General features: G+C 55.8%; 1 protein-coding gene across 2 annotated transcripts in view; it reads right to left on the bottom strand.

The window, feature by feature from the left end:
- Positions 1–19126, bottom strand: part of MBP (myelin basic protein) — a 103319-nt gene extending 84193 nt beyond the window's left edge. Inside the window, exons 1-2 of one of the 2 annotated variants that reach the window (XM_047696290.1) lie at positions 18988–19126; positions 136–211 (exon numbers count right to left, since the gene is read on the bottom strand). In XM_047696290.1, coding sequence (XP_047552246.1) covers positions 136–186 — 51 coding nt within the window. In that variant the 5' untranslated portion in view covers positions 187–211; positions 18988–19126. The remainder of the gene's footprint in view (positions 1–135; positions 212–18987) is intronic. The other variant, XM_047696295.1, reaches the window with a different exon arrangement.
- Positions 19127–24421: the final 5295 nt, after the last annotated feature.

Raw genomic sequence — 24421 nt, 5'->3', positions numbered from 1 at the left:
GTCTTGGTCTCTGTGCTCAGGGCCACTCTAGACGTTTCTGAGGCAGGGGTAATACCCCCCGGTTTCCAAAGGAGCCCTGCAGCTGAAGTCGGTATTGGGGGGTCGTGCTCAGTGACAAACCGGCCCACTTCTTACCTTGTCGCCCTTCTCCGCGCTCAACTCCCGCTTTCCCGCGTGGTTTCCCATCCTGCGTCGATGAGCTCGTCAGAAGCTACGAGAAAAACACAAGGCGTGGGCTTTAAAGCTAGTACCCTCGGAGCTCCTGCAGTTTCAGTCAGAGCGACAGTCCTGTGAGATACGCCTTGCCCGCTTCTGAGACGAGAAAACGAAAACCCCCGGACGTGAGACACACCGGAAGCCGTATTAGCACGTCACACCCCCGCTTCTGATGCGGACCAAACGGCGAGGACGTGGGACCCCAGCCAATCCCCACGCCCTGTTCAGTAACAAAGACCCTCAGTGTGTTCCTCATCCTGAACAAGGAACACGCGTCCAGACCTCTCGTGGGCGGCATCCGCCCCGAGGCATAGCGCCAGAGCGGGTCCCATCTCCTCCCCAGGTGTGCTGAGCTGCGCTGAGAGCAGACAGGGTGACACTCCTGAAAACGAACGGCCCATCTGGGCTCACTGTTATGGGATCATAGGGGCACAGACACTGCAGGGTCAGACTGAGGATGGCTCATCAGAAAAGTAAGTATCCCAACAATGTGCACAATCTGCGAAGAAGATGAAGTTGGCTTAAAAAAAAAAATCTGTTCTTCATCTGATTTTTTCTAACATAAACTTTAGCAGCATATTCATGATTTTTTTTCACCCCACAAGGCACAAAAGTAGAGAATTTACCCAAACTCATTGTATACCAACTGCTTACCCACCCTCATCCTTGGCCCTGCAATGACCACCAGGACCACGCGCCCCATCACCGTTGACCATCCCCGGGGCGCAGATGCTGGTGTTTAAGGACAGGTATAAAGCACCATCGTCAACGAGGAACTCTTTGTAAACAACGTGTGAAAACCATGTCCCTGCTGAACGTGAAGCAGCTGTCTTTGAAGGGTACAGATGGGAAGGATTTCTAAAATGGTACATATGCCTGGATAAAAGGAAAGTCTCACTCCCCAAGAGGGGAAAGGGAACTTGCTTAAGATCTGAATTTTCCAAAGTCTCCCATAGTCCTGGGTGCCTCTGAGTGACCACGAAGGATGCCTTTGCCCTTCTCCACGAGGACCCAAACCAACGGTGGGATGGGCGAGAAAGGAAGTGATGACATTTTCGAGTGTCCCCTCCCAGGCTGTGTGAGTCCCTGAGCAGCTACGGGTGGAGACCCTCAACAGCCAACGCCCGTGGAGAGAACAGTCTTCCCGCCTCACACTGTAAACGGAAACCGGGCCAGGCGATGGCACGTCCCGTGAGAGCGGGGGAAGAGAAGGATCAGGTGAAATGGCAATGACGAGTTCCAGTAAATCAAAGGCAGCTATGGTGGCAATGAGACGTCACCCGCTGAGGAGAACCGGTAAATTCCGCACGGTTCATGCATGAGAGTGAAGAAACCCCTCATGTTTAAGAATGTACGCTTTTAAGGATGCAAGTCTACCTCCGCAGGTCACTCTAGCCTCCACGGTGGTTCCATCGTCTGTCTACCGAACCATTTAAACCGACCATCTCAAGACCCTCGCGGGAAAGATGGAGGTGAGGCACACAGTACTCCACTTGACAGGCACAGAGAGGGAAAGAGAACTTGTTTTTGTCCCCTTGGGGTCTGCAGAGTAGGCAGGCAGTGTAAGTGGGTGTGTTCTCCCAGGAGACGCGGGTCTGGAAGCAGGGAGCAGCCGTCTCTCTGAAGTTTGGCTACTTTTTGATTCCTCGTAGGATTTTAACTAGATATTGAGAACTTGCAAGATGTGTAGAATACACACACTAACAATACACTCGATATCTGTGGATCTCCCTCCCTGTTGTAGAAATAAGAATGGGCTATACAAATCTAAACACCGACAATAACAGATATTGTTAAATGTCTATACCGCCCAGAGCAATCTACAGATTTAGTGCGATCCCTACCAAAATACCAATCGCCTTTACGCAAAACTAGAATGAGCAATCCCGAAATTTGTACGGAACCACAAAAGACTCAGAATAGCCAGAGTGATCTTAGAAAACAAAACTGAATGCATCACAATCCCAGATTTTGAGACATATCCCTGTACAGTACAGTAGTAATCAAACTAGTATGTTACTGGCACAAAGACAGACACACAGGTCAATGGAATGGAATAGAAAGGCCCAGAAATAAAACCATGATTATATGATCAATTGATTCTGACAATGGAAGCAAGAATATGTAATGGGAAAAGCCTCTTCAATAAACGGTGATGGGAATGCGGGACAGCTCCGTGCGGAAGAACGGACGGACGACTTTCTCACACCGCTTTCTCACACCCAAAAATAAAAGAAGAAAACCCCGAAAGTCCAAGTTGTTGGCTTTAAAAGAAATTAACTCTTTTTGCCCATGTTCCGCAGAATGGATGAAGAAGATGTGGTCTACATACGATGCAACATTACCCGGCCACCAAGAAGAGCGAAATCTTGCCATTTGCAACAACACGGATTATTTGGAGGATAAGATGGTAAGTGAAGTAACTCAGAGAAAACCTATGCCGTCTGGTTTCAGTCATACGTGTAGAAATAAAACAGCTGAACAAACTAAGAAACACTTAACTCCAGAGAACACACTGACGGTCACCGAGGGGAGGGGGTCAGGGAGGGGCTAAACAGGGGAAGGGGAGAAAAATGAAACATCAGCAAGAAGACTTCACTTCTTTTAAAGCCAACAACTTGGACTTTCAGGGTTTTCTTCCATCTGAGCATAAAGAACCTCGCGTCACCAACCATATTCTCCCCTGGGCAGCACATCTCCTACCCCCCACCCCTACTTCCTCCAGCCAGCGTCCCTCCCCTTCTCCCCAGAGTGATGTTCCCTCCTTCCAGAAAACCAATCTCTAAGAATCTAACCTAAATCAGAATCCTGTGGGGTGTGTAAATATTTGGGGGTTTGTGGACAAAAGTGGAACTATTTTTGGACAAAGGGCATTTGAGGCTGAAATCCATTGACAGTCGTGCGCCCTACCCTGACCCTCTTGCAGAAAGATAATGCTTCTTCCAAGCTGGTCTGTCCTGATCCAAACTTCCTCAAACTTGGGAGCGTTGTTCCTGAAAGATTTAATCCATATTCAGAAAACTCAAGACTACCAGACCTAGGGTAGATGGACGTCACAAAAGTCCAGGTCAGACTTCTGAATGCACACAGAAGCCGTTCGAGTGGCCCGCCTCTCGGATTAATAGCAGGAGAATTTATTTTACATGTACCATTTTCTGTAGGCAGATTCTCACATTAAATCACAACGTACACTCTGGCACAAAGAGAATGACAAGACGTACAAGGGGAGAAGTGACGTGGGAACATTGATCAGAACCTTCGTCATGGACAGGACCTTCCAAGGCACCCGAGGATGAGGGGCATCTGGTAGGACTGCGGGCAAAGCCATGGCGTGCACACGAGTTTGGGCGCTGGCTTTGCTGGGTCTCACTGCGCCCTCATGAGCTAGCAGAGTGGGAACGTGCAAGGGCGATGCACTGGGACGGGGAGCTCACTACTGCCCACCAGCCTCCCAAACACGCTAGAAGTACCAGCCACAGACCAACCAGTGGAACACTGGCCAGTCATCTTTAGTCCACTGCATTTTTTTTTTTTAAGTTCACTTATTTATTTTTTAAGTCCTCTCTACACCCAGCATGGGGCTGGCACTCCATGGCCCTGACGTCAAGAGCCGCCCGCTCTCCTGACCCGGCCAGCCAGGCGTCCCTGTTCCATTTCATTTCTGCAACTAACTGAACAGGGAGAGCGATTCTGAACGTGTGGGATGCTGCTTGGAGACCAGCTGACTCTGAGGAGTCTTGAGTAACGTGAGAAGCTTCTTGTGAAATAATAAAAAAGGGAAGTGGGGGTGGCGAGCGGGGAGAGTGGAACTGGAAGCAGAAGACCTCGGTCTGCACAGGGTGGGGGGTGGGGGCTGCCTCACACTCCTTAGGGTGACGTCCCGTTCCAGAGGGGAGGCCTACACGGCCTCCCGGGGTTGCTGGAAATCTCCAGAACGCGTCCATGGGCACCTACGCCGCAGCAAGCTCGGCGGCGAACACCCCGCGTGAGCCGTTCAAGGTCACAAGCCGTTCAAGGTCACAAGGCCTACCTGTGGCCTTCACGGTTCAGACTTCACCCCTCCTGCAGCCGACACTACCCGCGGGCCCCGTGGTGGAGATCCTGAAGGACCCCACAGACGAGCCCCACTGCAGGCGGCCGGGCGTGCAGGTGCCCAGCAGGGTGCTGGGCGTGAGGGCGCGCGTGAACACAGGGCACTGCCAAGGATGGGAACCAGTCGCATCCGGCCGCTTCCGGCCGGGCTTCCAGCACGTCTGAGTGAGGTGCCGTCCAGGCCGGTGCTCTGCGATGCGGGGCAATGAGCCCCGCCTCTCTGTGCCTCCCATTCCCTTCCGGCAGTGAGAACGAAGCAGCCGTAGGGCTGGTTAGAGCGAGGGTCAGTCTAGTCGCTGCTGGTTTCTGTCCTCGGGTCCCTCCCAGCAGGTGCGCATGATCGTGGGGGGTCGAGCAGCTGCAGGAATGCACGGACCCAGCCGTGGGCATCCGCTCGAACTGTCCAGGTCAGGGAAGAGAAGGGGGTAAGAACACTGGCAGCCCCGAGAAGCCCAGGAGTGGCGCCTCACAAGGAGCCCGAAATGAGAGCTCAGGCCCCCTGGGGGAGGCGCCCGACCCAGGAAGTTAGGCAACTGGTGCTGGTTCAAGACGGTGCTGAATGGGAAGCCAAGAAGGAGTCCGCCATCAGCAGCCGCAAGTGACAGCTGTCCCCGGCCTCAGAAGAGCCTTCAGATCCTTGCCCAGTGTATGTTCACAGGCGGGAAGGTGGCGGGGACCTGACTGTGAGACAGAGAAGGTCCCAGACATCGCCCAGACCCAAGCCTCCCGGAACGCAGGGTTCCTGGGAGCGCAGAGTGGCCAGGGAGGCCGGGGCCACAGTGCCCGGTCAGAGGAGATTGTGGGAGCCACTCCTGCTCCTCACTGCCTCGGGGCTCAGAGCATCTACCTTCTAAGTCATGTAATTACAGGAACAGCCCTGTAGCTTTGTTCCCATTTCACAGCTGAGAAAATAATGTTTAGAAGACTGGATCTAGCTTCGAGTGGTTCGTGACTTTAGGAAAATACTTTACTTAAAAATTGGTATTTTTAATGTATTATAAATACATCTTACATGGAAAAAATCATTATAGGTCTAAGATATACATTTCTATATTATTAATTAGCACAATACAAAGAAGTAAGACCTGTAGCAAGTAGCCTGGAGAACAACAGGGATAGCGAGAACCTATGCCCTGAGAACACTTACATGGGGACACACGCTGACTAACGAGGAGAACAGGGACGCTCCTCAGCAGAGGTCAGAAGACCCTCAGGGTTCAGTAAGGGGCTGCACCGACAGCACAGACCCCAACCACACAACTAAGATACCTGCCCTCTCCCCCCGTCCCTAGGGAAAGGCTTGTAGTTCCATAAGGTGCCGGACGCAGAATGAGGCAAAAAGGGCATTAATTACGACCCCAAAGAGCTAATCTTCCACATGTCTCAACAGGAAACGTTCAAATTTCTTCTAATAACATTTAAAAAAAATAAATAATTGCGCTTCACACCCAGTAGGGAGCCAGAGGGCTGACTCTGTCCTGGGTCTCTGGTGCTATTTCAAAGCGATGTTTTCCCGTTTTGTGTGCACCTGCCAACGTGTGGGCGTGGCCAGGAAGCACCCCAGGGGGACGCCACTGGAAGGATGGGCTGGGGTCTGCGCTGGCCACAGAGGCGGGTGGACCACTGAACCCGCGGGGAATCTAAAACCTGCCCCCAGGAGTCGCGGGTCCTTCCCAGCACACAGGAGTGTTAACGTGCATTTATGACGGCAGGATTGAAACACCCCACCAGGGTGGTAACTTCTGCTTTCCTGACCTTTTAAATCCATTAAATGGACTTTGGCGTTAGCCATTCATGGAATTTTTGCTTTTCAGTGGACTCTAAAGGTCACCAGACCTGACTGTTCTCACCACCGCCCTGTTACCGGGGTCCGCAGGGCCCCAGCCCCTGGTCGCCGGGCCAGGCAGCAGCCCCCGGGGGCGGAGCGGAGCCGTCACTCGCATCGACTGAAGAACCACTGGGCAGGAGCGTGTCCTCGTGTTTCGGGGGTGGTTGGGGGTGGTCCACCTGCGCGTTCCGGAGGACGGAGAGTGCGGCAGGCATCGTGGATTCTGGGCATGTGCGCGGCAGATGCTTATCTGACCTCTGAACTGTGGGTCGGGTACTAAGAGGAAAAGTGCAGAATTCAGACGGATGGGGTGTAGTCAGCATACCTCAGGAAGGGCGTCACCAGAATGAAGGTCACGAAGCAGGAGGCGGTGACATTTCCAAAGGGGCAGCCTCTTCTCCTTTTTGGGAACGCTAACCTCGGACAGAAGGAACTCCCCGGAGAGGGTCTGGGACCTGGCGGTGCTGGTGGCCAGCTCCGTCCCCTTGGGTGACTGCTGTATCCCATACGCTCCTGGGGGGCTCCAGCACGTCGGCTGAGCACAAGAGCCCCACCCGGAGCGCCGGCAGCTGGAACGGAGAGGGGGGCAGGCGGCTACAGACCGGAAGTTCCTGCAGCCTGAGTGACACGGGGGGAGCGAGTAACACGCTCTCCCGCCCTGGTCCCCCCTACCTGCAAACGTGGGAGGGGAGCTGGGACTTCCTGGACTGTTGGGGAAAGGGCTGGTTAGTATCTGACAAGCACCTGAAGCCAGGAACCATGGTCAGAAGCTAAAAACCCCAGCAGGGGCCTCTTGGGACCAGCCACGGGCCATCTTCCACGGCATCCCCCCACCGAACCCAGGCATGGACTCAGGCGGGGGGTGTTATCCAGGTAGGTGTGTGCACGGCCCTCAGCCCAGAACCCTGGCTCTGGTAATCAGCCGTGTCTGCACCATAACCACAGATCCACGAGTGCCCCATGACTCAGCACACAGTCCATGGCTGTGAGAAGAAACACACACTCTGGGCATTGCTCGGGGCCAGAGCTGGTGATCACAGGACAGAACAATGTGACTTCGACTCTGTGCGTCTTTCCACCCACCTCCGGAACAACTCATGCATCCCTGACACCGGGCGTGATGGTTCCTGATGGTCACGCATAGGGAGGAGATGCGTCGGCTCAGGCCGTAGGTTTCTAGGTGGCATGGGGCCAAGAGTCTCGTCTGAGTCTTAACTAAACTAAACCTGTGTTTCTTCCTGAAAACACAGAAAACATCTGAAGCTTGAACTATTGGTCTAAAATATTCAGATTCAAGTCACCAACCCCTATGGGGCCCCACGGGAGACAGCAGATCTCACTGCATCATGGTACTGGGTGACTTCTTTCCAGAACCTTCCAGATTCCAATCAGGGAAAAGCATGGTGCCCCGCGTGGTCATCAGCCCATCACAATCCCGCCACAGACATGGTCAGAGGCTTCCAGTGGGCCCTGCCGCTGCCCCAGGGTGAGCTTGCGCTTCTTGAGAGCCAAGGGAAAGATAAAGAAGGCTGCGAGTGGCCATTATATTCACAGGAAGGGGCGGGAGATGGTCTCGGGAGAGCAGGGTGTGTGGCCAGGGCGGGAGGTCTGGGGTCAGGAAGCTGACAGCAGCCGACAGGACGGGGTTACCACGGGCTGGGTGCTCGGTCCACATTTCAGGGCATTGCTTCTTCGTCCTCTCCCCGCTCCGCAGAGACACGGCCCTGGCTGTGCTCGTCTTACAGATGGGGAAGCTCGGAGGTCGGGAAAGTCGGGGGACCCTAGGTCACGCACGGCAACCACATGGAAGGCCATGTCCAGAGCTCCAGCTCCGGCTCGGCCGTGAACTGACAGGGCCCCAGACAAAGCATCTCATTTCTAGGAAAGGATTTCTTGAAGCCTGAGTCTTGGGTTTGTTAAGGAAAAGAGCTCCGCCCGAAGGTCAGCAGGGGCCCCTCGGCCCGTAATTCATGCCGCACAGCCCGGCTCTCCTGGGTCCAAAGATATCGACAAAGACTTCACAAAGCCTTCATTCCTCACATCCTTCTGCGTGAAAACCACCGCAGAGCCTCGGTGAATAATGAGGGCTTCCAGGAGTACATCCTGCGATGCAGCCCCTTTTAAATCTGTTACTGAGAAACGGCTTTTAAGTAAGTAAGTAGGTAACAGAGGCCGAGAGTGTGCCGAGCGCGTCGTCTACACGAGGTTGCCAAGAGCTTCCGACTTGAACACAAGCTTTCCAGCGGGCTCTGCGCGGCACTGGGTTGCTAAGTGGTATCTTTAGGACTGAAAAAGACCGACTTCCTTTCAGAAGGCAGTGGTTTAGTACCACGAGGCTGAGGCCTTAGGATTTTCTTGCTCCATCAAAACCAAGACTGTCCAGGATGGCCCTTTTACAGGACACCCAGTGCTCACCCCATGTGTCACTGTATATTATATATTATATATTGTAACGCATCTTGACCCTTTCTACTCCTTACGAATTACAGCATTTCCTATTTGACCCCCTTGGCAGAATTTACACGAGGCGTGGTGACATCGAAGGACAGGGCAGAACCAATCTAAAGAAGCAAAAGGGCACGCTGGCGTGGGAGAAAACGGGCGTGCGGCGGCAAACCTGGATTCTAGCCGCATCTGCCCTCAGCAGCGAGGCCCTGGATGCGTCAGCTGGCGTCTGGGAGCCCCACCTGCTGTCCTGCTGGGGAAGCGAGGGGCCGGGCGGGGGGGCTCGGGGCCCTACAGCCAGGGACGGCGCTCCGTTTCTGCCAGCATCTGCTCCGCACACCCAGCATCTTTATGCCTCGAGCGCTCCCCAACAAGGACTGAGCAAAGCCGCCCACATTGTGTCAGACTGTGACAGCTGGTTTCCCGAAGTCAGAGGCCAAGCCCAGGACAAGATGCTATGAAAACTCACTCCTGGAGTGTCTACTTGGTGCTCAGTGCCAGAAGGAGCGGCGGGAGAGCAGGTGAAGAGAGCTGGACCCTGTCAGGCCCGCAGCGCACAAACACACCCACACGAGTGTGTGCACACTCACGCACGCCCGTGCACACGTGCGTGCTCACTCTCTCCCTCTTCCGAGTTCTAGGATGCTATGATGGCATCCACAGATGTTCTCCAGCCTGTCCCTTCTGCTGGGAGTCCTCAGACTTACTCTAACCTACTTCTGCCTCAAACCCTTTATAGAATGAGGCCGGGTATGCCCAGGAGAGAAGCCCACATGCGGTCGGAGGCCCATGCCAGAGCTCTGTCAGGGGAGCGGGTGTAACGGTCCTACAACGAAAGTGGGGCTTTTGGTTTGCACACTGCTCCATCCGCAGCACCATGATAGCGACTGGTATGTCGTAGGTGCTCAGGAAATACCCATTAAGTGACTAGGAGAGAATGGAATGAAACCAGGAAGCCATCCCCTCGACCCCAACCAATCACATGTGCTCACCTGCCCACACACACCCACTCTCGAGCAGCACGTCTATGCCTGGAGACCTGTCCTTGGTTTGTGGCCGCACACCCAACCAGACCAGCACTCGGTCCGCGGGGAAGCCCAAGGGGTGGGTGTGGCTGGGAGGACCGGCTGAGCCGGATGGGGCAGCCGAGGTCCACCCAGCCTGGGGCACCGAGAGGAGAGCCAAGGAGCCAGGGCCCTGAAGGCCCATCTAGGGGTGGAGTCCCCGCAAACACGGAAGCCCTCGTTCAGAAGGAACCCAGGACCCTGCAGACAGGAAGTGTGGGTAGATGGCTGGGGTGCTGAGCACAGACGGCAGCAGCCAGACTCCCGGCCCCTGCCCTCAGCTCCAGACGGAATCCTGCAACACCTGCTGGCACAGGGACCAGGAGGCACGGGGGGTAGAGGGTCTGGGTGCCCAGGTCCTGGACGCAGAGCCCGCGGCCAGATCCCCGGGAGCCGCTGCCTGGCCCACACTTGCTGCGCGAAGGGGCCCATGGCCAAGGGCAAACCGACTCCTCTGAGCTGGGAAGGGGATGTAGCGTGGAGTCGGGGACACTGCTCTTCGGGAGGCGAGGGGGACCCAGCGTCAAGGAAGCACGCCCCTGTACTCAGCTCACGCATCACCCGTCACAGCAAGTCTGGGTTACAACATGTAGAAACAATGCACTAGTGGACTCAGGGGCTGGGGGTTTGTGCCTGAATTAATTACCTGTTCAGGGTGCTAATTTGGAGATTACGCTCTAGGAAGCGTTCATCCAAGTGTGGCTGGACACAAACACTGGAAGCCAGGTCAATCCGAGCAGGTCCCGGCTCAGCGGACTGGCCTCCAGGCGGGGGGCAGCCCGGCTCTCCGGGCAGGGGGCTCCGTGACCCTCTGTGCGAGAGTCAGGCCCACGGCTGACGCTGTACTGAGACCTCCGCCTGCTGCTTCTCCTTCCTTGCTGAAGCCCTCGGGCACCGCGGGGCCCGGGCTTCGCCTGCTTTGAGGACCGAGTGGACACCTGCTGCTTCCCTCCGCACACTGTCCCGCTGCCTGCCTCGGCCTCCGGCGCACACTACCCAAGGGCCGGGACGGGTCTATGCAGAGACCGCCGGAGCATGCGCCCAGGGAGACGACAGTAAGAAGACGATGGGGAGATCCTGTGGTCTGGAGCCCAGAGCAGCCTCCTTCTGGGCTCCCACCTGATGATGGGTGTCATGGTCATGAGATGTCACGGTCATGAGGTGTCACTCATGGAAGGAGGTCGGGGTGAGCCCTGTGGGCTGACCCCAGGGTACATTCTTCAAATTCCTGTCTGAGCCCAAGTCCTGAAGAAGAGAAGGTCCGTCCCAGAGGCGCAGGCTCTGAGACGGCTGTACCACAGCGGCTCTCACGAGACCGCAGCCTCGGTCCGGCCCTAGCTTCGGGGGCAAATTCAGTTGTTGCTGTTTCTTCCGTTGGTTTGAAATCTTGTAAAGTAAGTAAAAGTAAACAGTGAAAGGTACTTCTCCTACAGCACACTTACTTCGGTGTCGCTGACCCTCCAGACACGTGCACTTCTACTTACACTTAGTGTCAGGACAGTTACATAATGCAGCTTGAACTGTGACATTCCGCAGCATTTTCAGGAAGTTTTCCTCCAGGTCTGAGCACCGCCACCCCCCACAGTCCCCACCACCTGTCTGGAGTGAATGAGGTCGGCTTTCCATATCGGGTCTGGATCCCTCCCTTCTCCAGAATAAGTCCTGACGTACGGAAACCAGGACAGAATGAAAGAATCACGGTCTCTCTTCTGGGATGGCGGCCCCTTCCAGGGAGCCGTGCGACATGCTGTAGGGAGGCTGCAGACCTGTTCTGCCTGCGCCAACATCTGACTCTCCTCTCTAGGTTCCTGGGAAGACAAGTGCGGCGGTGCCCACACTTCATGATGCTCCGTCTTAGCCCTTCCAAGGTTATTACATCTTCAGACACCAAAGGAACCAGAATAAAAACAACCAGGGCACCCCCAGTGCACCCCCCGCACACACAGGCACACATGCAGACACACACACATGCACAGACACACGCATGCACGCATAGATGCACACGCATGCGCACAGACACATGCACACACGTAGATGTAAATGCATGTTGACATGCACACGCACGCACACAGATACACACATGCACGCACATATATGTAAATGCATGCACACACACAGAGAGAAACCTAGTTTTTAAAATATAAGTATCATATTTATTTTATTAAATTGCTGCTTTAATTTATCTGGTCCTTCAAGGCAACACGGTAAGCTGAACGAATCACGTATGACATTCTTCTGACCGGGGAAGAACAGACTTGGCATGTTCGCATGACGACGACAGGACCAGCAGAGCTCCGCCAGCTGCGATGCAACAGATACGCGCCCCACATGCTATGCCAGTGACACCAAGGCACGTAAGCCACACTTGCAGTGTCCCAGGATGCACACGTGTGATGGAACATTTAAGCTCCGCGTCAGCAAGATGCTCTGAGCCAGGGATCGGAGGCTCTGCTGCTAAAAGCTGAGCAGGGAAGGAGGGCATCCCGGGGACAGTCCGGGATCGGCAGACGTATAAGGAAGCGGGCCACGGGGCCACGGGGAGTGGCGTGGGGCTGCTGGGGGAGGTTTGAGGCCCGGGGAGTGCCCTGGGTCCAGGACGCCTCTGCACAGCACAACCTCGTCTCCTCCCTCCGCGGAGCAGTCCCGCTATCCAGGAGCCCTGTGGTGCACCCTCTGTGTACAGGGCAGGGGCTTTGCGGTGGGAAACCCGTCTGTGTGCTTCCAAGTCCCCCCTCACACAGAGGAACCCTTGGGGCAAGAGCCACACCTGCTGTACCGCCGCAGGCCTGCGAACCTGGAGCGGGGCGTTCCGCGCACCCCAGTCTGTGGATTTCAAAACTCCTCATGCACGGGCTGTGCTTGGGAAGTCCGCGGCGCAGCTCTGTGCCTTCTGCTCCCACAGCAAGATCAGCAGGAACGTTAGGTTCCGACGACGCAGGAGAACATGGACGGAGAATCCAAGCACCGTCATCAGAGACGCTCCCGCTTACTCGATGGAACGACAACGCTGTTCTCTGAGAGCGGGACGCACGACAGACGTGAACGATACCAATGAAAGTATAAACATGTAGAATGTCGTCATCCCAGAGTCCCTCCTTCCACCATGAAATCATTTTATCAGTGAAACACAAGATTTTGTTGACCTTATTCAAACACATGTCTATGAGCACGTGTGTGTACATCTGGATAACCTCGTGGAGATGAGACCACCCTCCCATGCGCGTCATCCGGCCCCCACTAGGAGCGGGGGTGCATGGAGTTTACTTGGGAGCTCATGCACCCGGTCCCCAAGACTGTGGCTGATGCGCTGGAAACAGGGCCTGGGACTCTGCATTTACTAAGAATTCTGGATGAGTGATGCAGGCGGTAGGCAGACCACCCAAGGGCAAACAGGCGTTGGCCCTGCCCCTCAGCCTCATGAGAAGGCACAGAGCCGGGCTGGCCGGCGGTGGCAGATACTTTGGTAGCCCGCCACCATGCCCCTCGTACCCCCACGGCCCCTGTGCCCCCTGCTAGCCATCAGAACAGACCCAGGGAGATGGTTCTCTGTGTGTGTTCTGTCTCTAGGTTTCCCACCAGACTCCGGGGGAAGAGCTACAGAGGAGGGAGTCTTCTGTCTGTTTAGGCTGGTGGTTGATGGGGCGGGGCCTCGCGTGTCTGCTGCGGGAGCTGTGCTTGTACCTGGCTGCTCGCTCCTGCTGATGGGGTAGCATTGACAGATATTCCTAATGGGAGTGGAGGGCAGGATGTGGCGGGCCGGCACCCTGGGGTGCAGGGTGGTCCCATGTCGCCTGACCCCACGAGGCAGGGACACCACATGTGCAAGGTGACTATCTGGTGGTGGACACGGCCGTCAGGGGCCCTACCCTTACTTAAAACACTAGGGCAACCATGCTCACGTACCCCCTGACAAAAATCAAACCCTCACCTTATTTAACTACAATACAGAGGAATCATTCTCTGAAATGTGAATTTCAGAAAACATCACTGCAGGAAGACACGTCACACCAGTAGGGCCATGTCTCAGCGAGCCCCACTCACAGGAAGTCACTGTCCTGCTGGCTTCCAGCCGGGAGCTCCGGGATGGTGCGGACGGGGAGCCGCGGGGTGGTGGGGATGGGGAGCCAGGTCCCGAAGGGCAGCAGAGCTGTGGCCCACGGTTCTGTCCCCCACGGGCTGCGGGGCAGGACACGGCTCCATGAGCAAGCGTGGGCCCCCAGCAGCAGGGCGCTCTGAGTGCACACAGTCCCCAAATGTCAAGATGGTCGGCACTGAATGTTGACCGCAGATCAAACCAAAACCCAGCGTCCAAGTACAACCAAGTCACGTCTGTTCACAGAACAGGTGTCGACACTACTCAGTCTGCTGCATGGTTTTAAAACCGGGAGACAGAAACCAAACCCAAGCCTTCATTTCTGCATAATCAAAATCCACAGGCTGTTAAAAACCACTGCATTTCATAAAATGTCCTAAACTATTTTTGTGTTTTTGATTTTGCAATACATATGAAGGAAAAGCATCTCGCCCTGAAGAAAAACAGCCAAGGGGCTCAGAGCAGAAACTCATTTCCTGTAGGAAGGCTGTGGCCTCGCCTCAGAGACAGCCCATCACACACCCTCCTTGTCACCACCTACGAGCCACTGACCCCTTTGCAAAGCCAGTGTGAGTTCTGAGGTGGGGTGTCCTATCGCCATCAAGAGAGATGTTCTCGAGTTCCTGCAGGTGAAAACTTGGATTGTTTTCCTATCTAATTCTTTCCAAGAGGAGCTGTTTTGCAAAGGCCCCGGGTTTCTGGGCCCTCCCCAGGTGCTCGTGTGGCCTGCAGGGACAAGGCAAGATCACAGGCCTGGGCCTGGGGGCACCACCCAAGGATGGCTGGGGAAGGTGAGGGCAGCCCTGTCCTGATCCGGGGCCTCTGACTTGTGAAGCAAGTTCTGGGGGGCTGTAAGGACCAGAGGTTTGGGACCTGTGTCTGAGACCTTAGATGTGCCACTTGACAGGCCTGCTTGCCCCAGAGAGCTCGGGCTTCTCTGGGGATGGACCCTGCTGGATTCAATGTGGGGCAGAGGGACTGCGGAGAAGTCACATGGCTGGGCTTCCCCATCGGGAGGCAGAGCCTCCCTCCAGGGCCCTGCGGCCACCATTACTCAGTTGGTCTGTGTCCCTTTAGAAAAGAAATCTGTCTCGGGAGAGGGGCAGATTAACTAGACCTTTAATGGATTTTATGTATGTCCTAAAAACACACGTATTATGAAAGAACAGTGTCACATAAAAATCAACTCCTGGGTTGAGGAATTCAGAAAATTAAACCTTATTTAAAGGGGCGACTGGGTGGCTCAGTGGGTTAAGGCCTCTGCCTTCGGCTCAGGTCATGATCCCAGCGTCCTGGGATCGAGCCCCACATCGGGCTCTCTGCTCAGCGGGGAGCCTGCTTCCTCCTCTCTCTCTCTGCCTGCCTCTCTGCCTACCTGTGATCTCTGTCTGTCAAATAAATAAATAAAATCTTTAAAAAAAAAATAACACTCAGGGGGTGCCTGGGTGGCCCAGTGGTGTCTGACTCTTGATCTTGGCTCAGGTCTTGATCTCAGGGTTGTGAGTTCAAGTCCGACGGTGGGCTCCATGCTGAGTGTGGGGACTGTTTCATAAAGCAATTAAAAATAAAACAAATAGAATAACATTTGGGGAGCAGAGTGGTCGTCCTTTTTGTGCAAAGTGCTGCTTTAACCTTCTGAGGACGGTGTCAAGGAGCAATGTCCCCAAGACCACCGGTAGGGACTCCAGGTGTGAGCAGGTGTGCGTGTGTGTGCAGGTGTGAGTAGGTGTGCACGTGCGTGTGCAGAATTGTGGGGGGGGTGTGCATCAGAGTGTATGTGTGTGTCCATGCTGGCCATGAACTAGGCTGTCAGACACTGAGAAAGCCTCCCTTCTGCCTCTGTCCTCCTCTGCGCTCTGAGCCCATCTGTCCATGTTCTTTCTCCTCTTTACGTGCCTGTTGGTATGTTTTTTACATTCGTCTCTACTATAAAACTAAACATGAAATTTGTTTAACCACTTACGAATAAAACCTTATTTTCTTCTTTTCTTTTGGAAAACGTTAACCCCTTCACTCTTCAGGAAAGTGAATTAATTTTAGAAAGAAATCAACATCCCCTTGAGAGATGCAGACCTAAAGGAGCCTATTCTAACCCTTGTGAGCGGAAAGACGCAGGACGCGGAGGACGCCACAATTCCAGTAAGACAAACAGTAAGGGGACTCGCTCTACCCGTTGTGAAGGTTTACTGCGCTGCTATGGATATCAAGCCGGTGTGGTGCCTGTGGCGGGACAGACACCCAGATGGGTGGAACAGAACCCAGAACCCAGAACCGGACCCACACGAGTATGCGGAAGTGACTTCTGACAGAGGAGCAGGGCAGCTTGACTGAAGAGTGACCTTCTGTTCGACAACAGCCCGGGAGCAACAGGACACTCATAGGCAACATTAAATCAAAGCCAAACGAAAAGCCCTCAACCTACACCTCACACTTGATATACAGATGAACTCAACAATGGACAACAAACAGACTTAGGTGTAAGATGCGAAACTACACTAGGCAGGAAAAAAAAAAACAAAAAAACAAAACAAAACAAAAAAACAGGAGAAAAATCTCTAGGACCTCAGTCTAGGCAGAGCGTTCTCACCCTCCCCCACCATTTCAACCCTGAAAAGAAAAAATTAATAACAGATCTTGTCAAGTTGAAAAACTTTCTCTCTACCAACAACCCTGTGGAAAGACGATGAAAGACAACTACCAGAATATAACTGCCAACCACCGGACCACCGTCTAGAACACAGGAAGAACGATCGAGACCAAATGCCCAATTAGAACATGGGCAAGGACACGAACAGGCTGTTCACTGTGAGGGTGCACAGATGGCAGATACACGCAAGGAATCTTCCACGTCATTACCCACGAGGGAGATGCAAATCAAAATCACGATGTCACCACACATCTCATGGTAGAACAGCTAAAATAAAGAGTAGCCGCGGTGCCAACTGCTGTCGGTGTTGTGCACATCCTGGGTCCCTCCCACCTTGCAAAACAGTGCAGCCATTCTAGAAAAGAGGACGGTAGTTTTTTACAAAATGAAACATGCGCTTGCCCTATGACTTAGCAACTGTACTCTTGGGCATTCATTCCCGAAGAAATGAAAGCTGTGCTCACACAAGAACCTGTACAAGGACGTTCAACACAACTGTGTTCACAATAACCCCAAGCTGGCAACGATCCAGTGCCCTTCCAAGAGGGAATGGCTAAAACAGGCAAACAAACAGCCCAGAGTGGTGACACACGCGTCCCACGAAGCGCGGCTCGGGAATGAAAAAGAACATAGACTCAGCTTGAACGGACCTCAGGAGAATGGCGCTTAGTGAAAAAAGCCGGCCGAGAAAGCCTGCGTATTGTAGGCTCCGTTCATACAGCAATCTCGAAGTGACGAAATTACAGAAATTGGGGAACAAGATGAGTGGTGCCAAGGGCTCGGGGAGGGGGAGGGGACAGCCTGGGCTGCGGCTGAAAAGGACAGTGTGCACAGCCCACAGGTGGAGCTGTCCCACCAGCCTCTCGGTGACCACATGATCCAACTAACATTTATAAGTTCCGGTGGCAAGAAAATTGCCCAGATCCTCCGCCACCAGGCACTCGCTGCCACCGGGGACGCCGGCAGCAAGACCCGACCTTCCCAACCCCCGCAGGGCAAGTCAATGCCAAATCCCAGAGCGAGCACCTTGTCTTACACCGTCTCACCTTCGAGCAGAATCGTGATACATCAGAAAGACTGCCAAAGTGGATTTGAACCAAATAGCTTCGGTTCCATCCTGAGTTCATAAAAGCAGTCATTTCAGAATAGTTAAATCCTTGAGAGATCTTGCTAACCAGCACTGTACTATCACTTTTAACTGGATTCCTTCCCTTCAGGTTTTTGTTTGTTCCACTTAAAAACATAAATCTGCTACTGGGCCCTTCTCCTTGTGTGGTGGAAACATGTTATTAGGCCGACGGCCTCCAGCAGGTCCCCTGGGCCACCCTTCAAGAAGGGCTGCTCTGCTCTGGGCTCCCCAGCTCCGGGCACCAGGCAGTGATGTCCCAGCGGGTCCCACCGCCGCCCACGGGTGGCCTGCCAGTGAGCCTTGATGCCCACTGGCCCCAGACCTGTGGGCCACGGTCTGTAAAATGTCCGGGTCCCTGGTGAGTTACAATCTCAAATAACCAGAGGTATTAGGGTGCTCCGACACCTTGCTTCCTCTGAAAAACTTCTTCCAGCCGAGTGTGGGTGTCCCCCCTAGGTCAGCCAGGGCCCCCCCCGAACCATGTTTAAACCCCTCAGCGCACACCCTAGCCCCCTCACGCGCCTGCCACGGCTGCGGAGCTGAAAGGCACACTCGTTGTTGATTCTCACGTTGTCGCAATTGGAAAACACAGAACAGGAACCAGAATGCGCCTATTTCCTGCCAGAGACTTACTGAGATCCCCCGAGAAACTTAAACATTTTGTAAACCTCACTCTGCCTTGCGAAACTGAGGGCGAACTGGGACCTTGAAAGAAACCAGGAGCTGCCACCAAGCATCCCAGGAGACCCAGAGCCAAGGGGCGTCAGCGCAGTGAGGGGAGAACACATCGTGGGGGCCACCACCCACCGCGCGGGGCCCAGGCGGAGCGCCCGCCCCCAGGTCACAGGCGCCAGGCGCGCAGGTGGCCGCAGGTGGGCCCCCGGGGCTGCAGGTGGGTGCAAGTGGCCTCAGCAAGCGGCTGCAGGCAGCGCGCGCTGGAGCCGGGACAGGCCCAAGGAAGGCGGAAGCCAGGCGAGTCTCCAGTCGCCGCCCCCCCTCCGTGATCAAAGAGAAACTTGCTTCGTTCCGGGGTGGGGTGCGGGGGCGTCCGCGGGGCTCCGCGCGTGGAACTAGCAAGCACTTAGAACTGGCAGGGACCCCCAGCCTGCCCTTCAGCTCGCCACCAGCACCCGGCTCCATGTCGCCAAGAGCGGCCTCTTTTGACCTTCCTCACCTCTCACCCCTAAACCCCACCCCCACCGCCACCTCTAGGCCGCGCGCCCTTCCAGAGACCTGGCCTCGGGGCCTGGCCGGAGGCCACACCTGAAAACCCGTCGGGTTCCAGCGCCCGCCGCCTAGACCGGCGCCCACACCCGCGCCCACCCACTCGCAGGGAGGCCTCGGGCTGCCACCTGCACCGCTGCCCAGGACAGCCCCGCGCCCCGGGTCCCGCCCAGAGTGCCGGGGGCCCCGCTCCGGGGCGCGCACACCCAGCCCGGGGCCGCCCCGGCCGCCCCCGCCGCGATCACCCACCTCGAGTCCGCCGCTCCGAGGCCGAGGGCGCCGCGGGGTCCCAGGCCGCCCCTCCGCAGCCCGGGCCCCACTCGTGGGGAGCCGGCTCCCGGAGCTAGCTGCGGGCGCTGCCTTCCGGGGAGGGAGACGCGGGCCGCCGGGGCCGGAGGCTCGTCCTCGCCGGCGCGCGGCGGTGACTGAGGGCGGCAGCTCCACCGCCCGGCGCGCACCCCGCCTCCCGCCCCCGCCGCCCGGGCTTCCTGCGCGCCAGGTAAACACCGCTGTGAGCGGAGCCCGCCCACCTGCCGCCCCGCCCCGCGCCGCCTGCCACCCGGACCACCTCCGGGACAGCCTGCGGACACGGAGGGCCACGGACGCGTGGGGACCCGGGCGCAGAGTCGGCGCCAGCGGGGCGAGGCCGCATTTGGCCGCCCAGAACCCCTGCTCTCTGAACCTTTCCTGGGGCTTAACCTCTGAAACTACCCCCACCCGCCATCGCCGGGAGGGACCTGAGATAAAGTCTCCCCCACACCCCAGTCCCTTTTCACAGTACGGGGACTCGGGTCCAGAGCTCGGCTGCTGGCCTGAATCCACCCCATCCCCGGTTCAGTGCCGGGGTTAGCGCTCCCGTGGCCGCCAAGCCTGGCCTTTGGGAACCCCACGTGATGAACTTTGCATGGATCCTGGCACCGGAACAGGTTCCTCGGAGGAGGCAGGCAAAGGGCACACACAAAGCAGACCAGAAAATGCCCAGGGAGGAGGGCGAGCCCTGGGTCCTGCCCCACTCAAGCTTCTGTTGGCTTGTGGGCAATGTCATCCTCCCCATGCAAAGGAAGCCTGCGGTCTGGACATTAGTCACCTGGACACATGGATTTGGTGGTCGGGTGGACTTTTCCCTGTATTCTTGGCCTCCTCCTGGCAGTGGGAAAGTAGAAGGGAGGAGGGAGAGCCAAGATGCTGGCGTCCTTCCTGATTCAGATTCCCCGTCAGTGAACCGAATCTGATTCCCCTGAGCCCGCGGGGACGTGATCGTGTATATTAGGAGAAGGGGGATGTCCGGTGCTTGGCAAGAGGCAGGGGGCCCTTATCCCCTGGGCCAGCCGTCTGCGGCTTCAGGGCTGCCCGCCCAACCGGCTGTCCTCATGTTCCCCAGGGATCTAGCAGCCACACTCAGATGCGGACGATTCTACGAGAAATCCGTCCGCGGCGACCGAGGTGTTGAACCTGATGCCTTCCTCAGGAGAGACAGGTGAGAGGAGAGAACATGATGTTCCCCACCTTGCATGGGGGCCGGCAGGGGCCATAGAAAGGGGATGCTGGTTGTGCCAAACTTCCTACTTTTTCTGCCTGTTTCAGAAATGGATAAACAGGGTGGGAATAAGGGAGTCAGACACACAGTACGGGCGCACACGGCAGTGAATCAAACCCGGGAGGCTCCTGGCTCCCTGCTCCTTGCCTCAAACCACTCATCACAGCTCTCACTGCCCACCCCCCGCCCCAGACTTCTTAAAGGTCAGTCCAGGGCCATCCAGAAACTGGGCTTCTTCTGGGTGCCTGTTTCGGCAACACAAAGACCTTCTCCCCCCCACAGATGTCTCTTTGCTTCTTCCTGGGGTGAGTTGGCCGAGGAGGGCCTGGGGTCCCTTGAGTGAAGACTTGAGTGAAGGTTGGGCAGTGGAGAGCCCCACAGGTCATGCGGAAACAGCGTCCTTCACCTTCCGCTCCACGCTGCATCTGCTGATTTCCAGTGCTTTATAGAAAATTCACATACGCCAACTGTCGTCCCTGCAAATGTCAGGTTTGCCAGTTACAACTCTTTTTAAAGTATTTATAAAATCCTGCTATGCCTGTTGTGTGGGGATACAGTGTCCCCAGACTCATGTTCGGGGATCCATCAAGCAACGTATGTGCCAGGAAGACTGTTGAGTAGAACAACAGATCGGCGTTTGGAAGACCTAGTCCTGGGGTCGTCCCCTCCCTCTGGAGGTGGAGGCGGGGGCCGGTATCTCGTGCTTTACCTGGAGACGGCCACACACCTTAACAAAATACAGAGGTTCATTTTGCTGAATACACTTGAAAGGGGTCTTTGGACAAGGGAGGGGGAAATGAGCCATGCCTCATGGCCTCTTTGACATTTCCAAGATCAAGATTTCGATTCCCTCTGACCAGCGCGGGCGGCAGATGGTGAGGGCGGCCCACACCGCTCTGCAGGGGGCAAGCCGCACGTCCGACTGTTGTTCTGTGGAGATAACTACAGCTGAAGGAAGTAAACACATAAATCTTAATAATTGTCAGGAGACTGGACTGCATGCCTTTTTGAGTTTGCTTTGTTTTCCTCATCAACAGACTTAACTTTGTAATTATATTTTGGCTGGACAAGGACTGAACTTCATTTTCATCATGGTTTGTAATGAACAATTTGCTGGTGATGTTCGCAAAGCCGATAATTTACCAGAATAGGGTTGAAGGTTCACTGTTTCACCAAAAATTCCCGCTGGTACGTGGATAGACTCTGCTCAGGTCACAAGTACCAGTAGGCGAGGGGCGTGAACTCCAAAAGGGCAATTAAAATAACTCACGTGGACAAGGAAACACTTGAGAGCTCTAGACCACAGCCACACACGCAACAGCCCCACACGGCACCCCTAGACTCCCTCCCCAACTGTGGCTGTCCCCGCAGCACCCCCTCCCCCAGCTCACGCAGCCCGTGTGCAGAGTCACGGCCGCATGGGCACCTGAGTGGCCAGAGAGGACCTGGGGTCTCTCTGTGCGCTCCCCAGCGTGTGCGGCCTGGTGAAGGGGTCAGGCAGGTGGCCCCCCCAGCAAGCTCGGAGGCGTAAAGGGCTGAGGGACCATGGGGTTTGGGGAACCGGCTGGTGAAGAAGAGAGAGACAGAGGCAGCAGCAAGGCAGAAGCAGTGGGGTGAGCACCCCCGCCCCACCCCAGAGATGTGGGGTTTCCCAAGCTAGCAGAGGGCTGGTGGCCCGGGAAGCTTCAGGGCGGTAGTCTCCGCCACTCGGGAGGTTGGGTTAGTGGCGGAGACTAGCATGGACAGAGCCCTCCATAGACCGTGGCAGTAATACTTAGCAGATCCTGCTTGGGCCTTTGCCAATTCCAGCAATAAGGGCTTTCCATGCATCCCCGAGTCCTCAAGGCGGCTGTGGGGTGAGATCTGCTTCCTGTGTCCCACAGGGTCTGGGGCTGCGCGAGGGCACAATGGGAGCAGACATCTCGGGGCCCGCATCTCGGTCACGACTGCATTGCAAGCATGTGGACGGCACCTGGCACTGTAGGCCCACGAGAGATACTCACTGTGTTTATGGAAAGGGCCAGAGTCAGAATTTGGTGGCAGACCCACACCAGTCCCTCCGTGGAGGGCAGACGGAAGGCAGAGCCCATTGGACAGGCGGGCAGGGAGAGATGCTGAGGGAGAGGGAGGGGTCTCACTGATAGGCTGGCTTCTGCCCGGGTGGTCTGAGGAGGGAGGGAGAGATAAGGGTCTTTAAGGGCAGGTGGGATGCCCAGATAACACGCTCGGTTAGCGGCCGGCTGCGGGCAGGGTGTTTCCGTCAGCAGGCCAACTCCTCCTCGCACAGCCCCTCCCCGTGGACCCCGCTCAAGGACGGCCTCCACAGTGCAAGGTCTGGCGGGCAGGCGCGTGTCTCTTCCGTGTCCCGGTTGTCCCAGCGACTACCCCACAGCTCTGTGCGCCGGCCCTCCCCCGACGGAAGCATCACGGGCAGATGGAGGGCCGCGTAAGCAGCTACCCGAGGAAGATAAGGACCTGACCCTTGTGAAGAGGAGTCCAGGGAAAGAACAACACCGGGAAGGGGGGTCGCAAATGCCCACGGAGGCCGTGGAGCTGTCTTGGCGGTGGGGGTGGAGGAGCGCGTATCAGGAAATGGGGATGGGAAGTGTAAAGGTCCTGGGGTGGGTGGCGTTAAGTGGTCAAGGAATCCCAGGAGCCCACTGTGGCGGGGGGAGAGAGAAGTGGAGGGAATCTGTTAGGAAAAGAGACGGGAGGTCGAGCCTGTGGACATTCCGCCGAGGGCCTGAGCTGCCGGAGGAGCGACTTTGCCGAGGACAAGGGAGGGGTCCGGAGCGCCCCCGGATGCACCCCTCTGGTGTCTGAGCGGACACTGAGTGGGTGTGTTTAATGGGGCGGGGTCTGGGTGGGAGCTTGGAGGAGTCATTTGCAGAAGCTCCGCCTGATATCATAGACGGGGCAGGTGGGAGGAGGAGCCAGCCAAGGACTCTTGGGAGGAGGCCCACCTGCGGTGGGGACTCCAGGGACCCGGGCAGGACTTGGGTCACCTTCACCAAGACCGAGGTGACATCCCGGCAGGAGTTGGGGGCAGTCTGAGACAGTGCCTGCCCACCCTCCTTTCTGGGAGTTCGCTAATGGGGGGGGGCGGGTGAGAGCAGCTACTCTTCAGGATGTGAGAAAGGACAGCCTGTCTGAACACAGATGGAACCTTCTGGGGAGAAGTGCCCTTAACTGCCCACATTCCTGTTTGAAAGTGCTTCTCAAGGACTGTAAATGTCTCTCCTTTAACCTTTCCTTACATTCTTCAGTGCATGTTTTGCGGGGCCCAAAGCTCATAAAATCTGGGAGCCCTTTTTAAGAAACAGAAGACTAGGAATGCAGCGAGGTATGGGGGTCGGGGAAAGACCGTGCTGTTTCGGCTGCACGAGCACCCAACAGCCCCTCTGTGGTCTGTGTCCCGACAGGTGGACGCCCTCATTAAACAGGGGGAGCCCAGCTCCGGGTGCATCTCTTCCAGGCCTGTGGACCCCCTGTTCCTGTGACTTTGTTTCTTCCCAATCCTAGTGGGATGCGACTGGGGTTGTTTCAAACTTTATGAATCCCCCCGGCCTCCAGGAAACCTTGCCCCTGGCAAGTCTGCCCTGTAACACTCTCTCCCCTACCTGTTATGAGGATATGATTTTGTATGTGACGTTCTTGGCTAATGACAGGTGTCATCCGGGTAAACGACACCCGGGAGTTTTCACTGAAATGAGTGTGTATTCTTTGTGACTTTTCTTATATTACACTCTAAAATATTTGATACTAATCAGTGATACGAAAGGAACCCCACCATTATTCAATTAATCTGCATATCTGCATTACCGTCTCTGGGATCGAACATTCATACATAGCTGTTCTTATGACAACCAAGAGCAACAACTTCGGAGGTCGGTTTGGGTCAGGAAAATAGAATCTGCTTCTGTTTGTCAGGATGCATACCACAGGCTATTAAAAGAATGTAAACGAGCACGGGCTGTATGGGATCATCGGTGATCTCTCTGTGGTAGCCTAAGATACAATCAGGTCTACCCAAAGAAAAGCAGTTTCTTCTAATCCAGAGTTGAAGAAATGTTTCACTTCCCGAAAACGCTGGGTCCTCAGAGCCGACCTTTCTAATTACAGAAATCCACACCTCCTGCTGCTGCC

This window comes from Lutra lutra, chromosome 12 (assembly GCF_902655055.1).
Source record: "Lutra lutra chromosome 12, mLutLut1.2, whole genome shotgun sequence".
In the NCBI taxonomy this organism is placed as follows: Eukaryota; Metazoa; Chordata; class Mammalia; order Carnivora; family Mustelidae; genus Lutra; species Lutra lutra.
Note: the sequence above shows the minus strand (reverse complement) of the source record. Positions and strands in the feature narration are given on the sequence as shown.